The 7,266-nt window shown below is 38.6% G+C and overlaps 1 protein-coding gene across 1 annotated transcript in view; it reads left to right on the top strand.

Moving 5' to 3' along the window:
• Nucleotides 1-4,852, top strand: part of LOC128529448 (zinc transporter ZIP9) — a 13,131-nt gene extending 8,279 nt beyond the window's left edge. The window contains exons 5-7 of the mRNA XM_053502955.1: nt 2,479-2,564; nt 3,778-3,912; nt 4,200-4,852. Coding sequence (XP_053358930.1) covers nt 2,479-2,564; nt 3,778-3,912; nt 4,200-4,457 — 479 coding nt within the window. The 3' untranslated portion in view covers nt 4,458-4,852. The remainder of the gene's footprint in view (nt 1-2,478; nt 2,565-3,777; nt 3,913-4,199) is intronic.
• The last annotated feature ends 2,414 nt before the right edge of the window (nt 4,853-7,266 follow it).

Here is a 7,266-nt window from a genome sequence, read left to right as displayed (position 1 = left end):
TAGTCTTCATCATTCTCAAATGGAAATAATTTGGAACAAATAACTTTTAACAAATAGTCTTTCCAGATCTGGCTGCCCAACCAAACTGATTTATTGGGATTGGAGGGCATTGGTCAGAGAGGTAACCAAGAACCCAAGGGTCACTATAAATGAGATCATGAGTTCACTTGTGGAGATTAAGAAGCCTTACAGAAGGACATCCATCACTGTAGCACTCCACCAAACAAGCCTATATGGTACAGCGGCCAGACTCTCAGCCCTCTTAGACTCTCAGCCATTACTCACTAAAAGCTACATTGCAGCCAGCTAAGAGACGGTTTGTCTGGAGTCCAGAGAGACCTGAAAATGACTTTGTACTGGCACTGTCCATCTAACCTGGTCGAGCTCGAACTGTTTTACCAAGTGGAATGGAATAAACTTCCAAAAGAAAGGTGTGGAGGATTGAAAAAAAAAGTTGATAATTTGGAATCAGAAGTGGCTTATATGAAAAGCAAAGGTGTCTAGATTACGCTTATTTTACCAAAATAAAATCTCATCATGTGTGATTTTTAATTCTTTAATTAGGACAGAAAGGTCAGACTTTGCTTACACAAAAGTCTTAACAGAAATATAAAGTCATGGTGCAGTGGAAAAAGAAATATTCTTTTGTCATGGGAGTCATCAGCAATGACTCAAATAACTTATTAATAAAGTCCTCTGGAATGGCAAAGAAAGCATGCTTGCAGGACTCCCAGAGTTCATCAAGATTCTTTGATTTTATCTTCAATGCCTCCTCCTTCATCGTACCCCATACATGCTCAATAATGGTCATGTCTGGTGAGTGGGCTGGCCAATCCTGGAGCACCTTGACCTTCTTTGCTTTCAGGAACTTTGATGTGGAGGCTAAAGTATGAGAAGGAGCTGCTAAAGAATTTGCCCTCTCCTGTGGTTTGGAATGTAATGGGCAGCAAGAATGTCTTGATACCTCAGGCTGTTGATGTTGCCATTCTTGCAGATCTCTCGCATGCCCCCATACTGAATGTAACCCCAAACCATGTTTACCATGTTTTTTTTACTCCTCTGAACTTGACTGTTTTCTGTGTGAATCTTGGGTCCCATGTGGGTTCCAGTAGGTCTTCTGCAGTATTTGCGATGATTGGGATGCAGTTCAATAGATGATTCATGGGAAAAATCAACCTTCTGCTACTTTTCCACAGTCCATTCTTCCTGCAAGCTGTGGGCCTTGGCAAATGCAACACAATTTTTTTGTTGTCTTCTGTTTAATGCTGGTTTCTGAGTACTGTTCAATTCTGCCATTGAGACCAATGTGTGAGAGAATTCGACAAACTGTTCTTGTAGATGCAGGGATTTCTGATGACCAGTTGTCTTTCGTGGTCTGCCTGACCTGGGCCTGTCATGAACTTCACCAGTTTCTTCAAATCTTTTTCTTATCCGCTCCACTTGACATTTAGATACATTAAAGATGTCTACCACCTTAGCAGAAGACTTGGTCTTCAGGCTCTTGATGATCAGCACTGGTCTGTGGTTGAATCTTGTCATGCTGTCAGGTCAGGATGCATTTCAAGTGAAGGTTGGGTGTGCTGGGGTTCTACTTCTACACACCTGGGAATGTGTTAATTACAGTCTTTGTTTTAGGTGATGCTCTAATCTGTGATTGGTTGAATTCTTTAAAGATGTGACGAGACTTTTGTCCAAGCAAAGCCTGGCCTTTTTGTCCTAATTAAATAATTTAAAATCACGGCCTGATAAGATTTTGCTTTGGTAAAATAAGTGTAAAGGCCTTTACCTTCCATATATAAGCCACTTCTGATTCCAAATGATCAACTAGAAGTTAAGTTATTTGTTGTTCCTACAATTTGGATAGGCGACAATACTTTTGCCAGGGTGTGTATAAGGTCTGATAACGTTGTCTGCACTGTGTGTGTGTGTGTCTACCTAGGCAAAAAAAAAAAAAAACACACACCCCATAAGATTTTTATTTAGTCACCTTTAGCTTTGATTATAGTGCACAATGTGGTGGCCAGTTTGTGTGTGAAAATGATTCCTCGTGCTCACAGAATCACTCTTTCACCATTTGAGTCGAGAATTTGCCTGTAGCATCAGAGAACCTGGTCATTCAGTATTGTACATTCAGTCTAGACCTGATCAACTGGAGCAACACCAGGTCATAACGCTGCCTCTATAGGCTGGTACAGTGGCCACTATGCATGATGGGTGCATCGCTTCATTTCTCACTTCACTTCTTACTCTGATGCTCCCAGCACTCTAAAATAGGTTCAGTCTGAACTCACCAGACCACTTGGCCATTTTCAATTGCTTTAAAGTCCAATCTTTATACACCTTTATTAATAATAATGTGTTTATTAACCCAGTTCTAGTCATTTTAAATCTCCTGAGTTGTTGTTTTCTTTTTTTGGCCTGACGTTAATATGATTTAATGAGGTTTTTGCCTTCTTGTCTATCTGGACATCTCTGTAGCTGATGGTGTGGCTCTTGGGGCAGCTGTTGCATCGTCTCAAGTGTCTGTTCAGATCATTGTCTTCTTTGCTGTGATTTTGCACAAGGTAAGACTAATTTTGTTATTCTCACAAGGGAAAAAATATTTTTAACCCGAAATTTATTTTTACATGCTTATTCCCTTTAAGGACCTTAAAAACATATTTTCTAGGAATGTTATTTACACAGTGGTGTAGTGGGTAGCACCAATGCAGTCGAGAGTCGTCATCCTAAATATAAAGTGGAACCTTACTCACTTATCAAATCTTCAAGCAGACCACATGGGGCATCCTCAGGAGCAAGTGATCTCCATGTGATGAGAACTCTAACCAGAAGGGGGGCATGAGGAAGAATCAAGCAGGTCAAGAGGGCAGAAGGGGTCAGGGCCACTGGTATCTCAGAAGTGCCATGTGTTACTCTACAGACACACAGAAAGAGAGAGGGAAAGAGAAGGTAATTTCTCAGCGTCAATATGCTAAATTATAAGATGCTAGATTTAAACGAGGTGTTTCTCATTAATGAGAGAGTAAAACCAAATACTTCAAGCACCATGTGGTGATGAGACATTTTAAAGAAGTGGCCGTGTGTCCATGACTGACTATCTCAGCCGAGTTGGATCAGAGGGCAATGCACTCATTCCTGTGAACGTTTTGCAAGTGGAAGACCTGATTCTTGAAAAATCGACGGAGAAATTGACGCCAACAGGGAGTTCCTGGGAGGCCAGTGTGTCAGATGGGAAGGAGACAGTCAGAACATGGTTCCGCCGCCCTGAGAAAACATTCGACCTTGATGGTATCCAAGCACTAGAGAAACGCCGGGATAAGTGTACGAGTGTAGCAGTGGATTATATAGGGACTTTTACTCTCATACCTGTGTTCTGTTATTTTGCACAATCAAAATTCCCAAAATCAAATTTGCAGCAATTATTTTAGTGCTTGCTATGTTGTTAATATTATTTAAAAAATTCATTCAACAGCAAAGAAAAAAAAACACTCTTCAGTCTGCATTTTTTTTATCCCTGATAGAACGGTTTAAAAGGGAAGTGCTTGTGTTTAAATACAGTGTTTTAGACACTAGTGAGAAACTCAGTCCAGATTTAAAGTAGTTTATGGTAAATATGAACTAATGGTTTATTTGCATGATCTGAATGCCACAGCTATAATATTGCCTTGAGCAGTGTGACTGAATAGAAGTAACTTTCCTTACTTAAATATTGACACAATTTTTTGGGATTTCCAGTAAGGCACAGTCTGAACATTTCCTTTGTCACTTTGTCTCCAGGCTCCAGCGGCGTTCGGCCTCGTCTCGTTTCTCTTGCACGCAGGTTTGGAGAGAAGCACAGTCCAGAAGCATTTGCTGGCTTTTTCATGTGCAGCACCTTTAACAGCGATCAGCACCTACTTCATCCTTATTGCGGTAAGACATTTAATACTACACTAATGTGTTCTGGCTGCACTTCTATACTACATGAAGGAGAGCTAGCTTGACGTAAACAGATCTTTTGTTATTAGTTTATTTTTTACTTCTTTTAACGTGATAAAAAAACCCTCAAATTTCTCCCTATTTTTGGAGCTCATGCTGATATGACTAGTCATGCATGCAATGTAAGATCAGGGTAAGCACAAGATAAGATAAGAATCTGTGTGTCAAGGATTATTCGAGAAGTCGCTCTTATGACCTTTTTTTTTTTTTAACCTATGTAGACGGGTGGATCGTCAGAGCACCGCCTGGGTGCGACAGGAATCGGCATGCTGGTCTCCGCTGGGACGTTCCTTTACGTGGCTACGGTGCATGTCATGCCTGAGATTAACAGCAGAGGACAGCAGAGATCCAGTCACGTCCACCACCACGCAGAAACAGGAGCGTACCATCACACAGGACTCGGGTTAATGGAAAGCATCACTCTGGTGGCCGGAGCTGGACTGCCTGTACTCTTAGCCCTCGGCTTACCTGACGAATGAGGAACTGATGCATTGCCTAGATGATACTCGGAATTGAATTCATTTTAAATGCATTTTAGATTTGATAATGCTCAATGAGTTTAACTATTTATGAATTTTGTCCTCATTTTCTTTCTTTCTCCATTTTGTACATTTTTGCAAATCCCTAATCCAGCATGACCAATCCTGAAACAGTGGTACTGAATTTTTATATTAATTAATTGAAAATATTATAAATTTTACTGTTTAGGTCGTTTGCAGTGTCGTGTCCAGTTACACTGAAAACAATAAACATGTTCACTTTTTTAAAATTTATTTTCTTATAAATTTTGACTGTAATTTAAGGTGCACGGATTTCTACATTTTTTAATTATCCACAGTGCTTTGCAAAAATGCAGTAAATATGTTATATTTTATATGTTGTGTTTCTGCTCATTTCCTTAAATTAATACAGTAAGAAGAGGGACACTTTAAAGTAGGACAGCTGAAAACATTTAGCTTCAATATGAACACCACAGATTTTTTTTGTCCTTGAAGATTCCAAACACAGATAATCTGAGAGAGAACAGGTTTCTGTACACTTTGAGTATCTGGACAGTTTTGAGCAGAGGCAATCCACTTCCCAGCAGCAGATACCACACCTTAAAAAAGAATTCATTCAATTAGTTCAAACAAACCATTAAACTTATCAAGGGCAATAGAAAAAATTGTTGTTGAAGCAGTACAGTGAGCAAAACTATTACTAGCTATCACTTGTAATGCTGCTATAAGCAGGAGGACACTACAGAATCTTAAGAAGAAGTGCCTTTTGTATGCGACACTGTCATGGTGCTGCAGGATACACAACCGGACTGATGGAGAGAGAAAGGTTAGCACAAAGGGAGTATGTGATCAGTTTCAGGGATATCGTATTGGCATATTGGACGTGCGTATATATCAGGGTTCTGCGGGAGACTCACAGAACTTATGGGAGAGGAGGGATGTTTACAGAAGTAAAGATGGAAGAAAACCCACAGGGACCTAAGATCGAATCCTCCATCTGTGAGACAGCACCATTTACAGTAACTGTCTTTGGTATACATCAGGTTTATCTACTTAAAATAGAACATTCAATCACTTTTTAATAAAATCCACAGACATTTTATTAATTGATTTTTCTATTTTTAGGAATTTTGAGTTTTGTCTCAAGGCAACATTCAACACTTAGGGGTCGACATTTAATAGTGTAGTATGTATATGTTGCTGCTGCTGCCTCTCCTACTTCTTCTATTAATAATAATAATAATAATAATAATACCACCACCACACCTGATCCCTGCACGGTACGGTCTTGCCTAAGGGTAACATGGACTCTTGTCCTGTACACATTTATATTTATTCATCGTGTAAAGCTGAACAAAATACTTCCTGCTTGTTTCATTTTAACTGGCGGTTATTCGGGACTCTTCTTCTCATGAAGATGGACACACCCAATGGGTGTCCTTATTTTTTAAACGCTCTAAAGTTATGTCATGTTGCCTGGAGGGAATCCTCAACCTTATTAATCACATCATGTTTCAGATCCTGTCTTAAGGTTTTGCCACGAAAAAGGTTTTGATGGAAAGACTGTAGAATGGGAATTTGGAATTGGGATGTAAAATTTTCAAATTAATTATGTATATATATATATATATATATATATATATATATATTTTTTTTTTACTAAACTTCTACCCTTTTTACACTCGATGAATAACTCCATTTGTCACACATGCCTGGAAAGTGTATGAATTTGTCATAAATTGTTTGACCTAAATAACTGTTTATTATCATTATTAGACGTGTTTATGCTCACACGTTTCCTCTCTATGACATCAAGGCTTTCCTTGTCGATGCTTCCTGATTTAGACACAGCTGGGGCCTAGAGATATTTAATGCATTAGCCCAGAAATAAAGGAAGAGAAAATAAAAGAAATGTTGATTTCTAGTGACTTCTGCCTATTTCTGTTGATTTCTGCTGAAGAAATGTTGATTGCATATGATGAAGAAATATGGTGTACAGTGCTGTGAAAATATTTGTTTGAATTTGTATTTTTTTTATGTGTCTCATTTAATGATTAAGATTGAACTAATTTAAATATTATTCAAAGATAACCCAAGTAAATAAGTCAAAAAGTAATTGCTCCTAACTCTAATATCTAGTTGTGTTACCCTTGGCAGCAACAACTGCAGTCGAGCGTTTGTGATAACTGGCAAGGAGACTTTCACATCTTTGTGGGGGGATTTTGGCCAACTCCCAACTTTTTTTTTTATTTATTCACATTAAAGCGTTTTCAAGCATGAACAGCCTGTCAAACCCAACCCATTCATAACCCAAGTGCGTTTGAGGTCACAAACTGATGGTCCAATATTTTATTTTAAGGATTTTCTGGTAAAGTGCAGAATTCATAGTTCCATCAGTTATGTCAAGCCGTCCAGGTCTCGAAGCTGCAAAGCAGCCTAAGAACATCACACTACCACCACCATGTTTAACTGTTGGTATAATGTTTTTAAAATTAAATACTGTGTTCGTTTTATGACAGATGCAATGGGACGCAAACCTTCCAAAGAGTTAAACTTTTGTCTCATTTCAATTACTTTGTTTCTTATCTCTTCTTGAAAATTCTAGAGATTTTGTTTTGCTTTTTTTAAGCTTTGATGATCTAAAAAATTAATTTGAAGTGTGACAAAAAAAAAAATCAATCAGAAGGGGAGCAAATACATTTTCATGGAACTGTACAACAGTTAGCCAGATCAAGGACACTCTCGAGAAGAAAATGTCATTGGAGGACAAAGAGTTTACCGCAAGATG

This window comes from Clarias gariepinus, chromosome 8 (assembly GCF_024256425.1).
Source record: "Clarias gariepinus isolate MV-2021 ecotype Netherlands chromosome 8, CGAR_prim_01v2, whole genome shotgun sequence".
NCBI lineage: Eukaryota > Metazoa > Chordata > Actinopteri > Siluriformes > Clariidae > Clarias > Clarias gariepinus.
The sequence above is the reverse complement of the archived record's forward strand: the minus strand, read 5'-3'. Positions and strand labels throughout refer to the sequence as shown.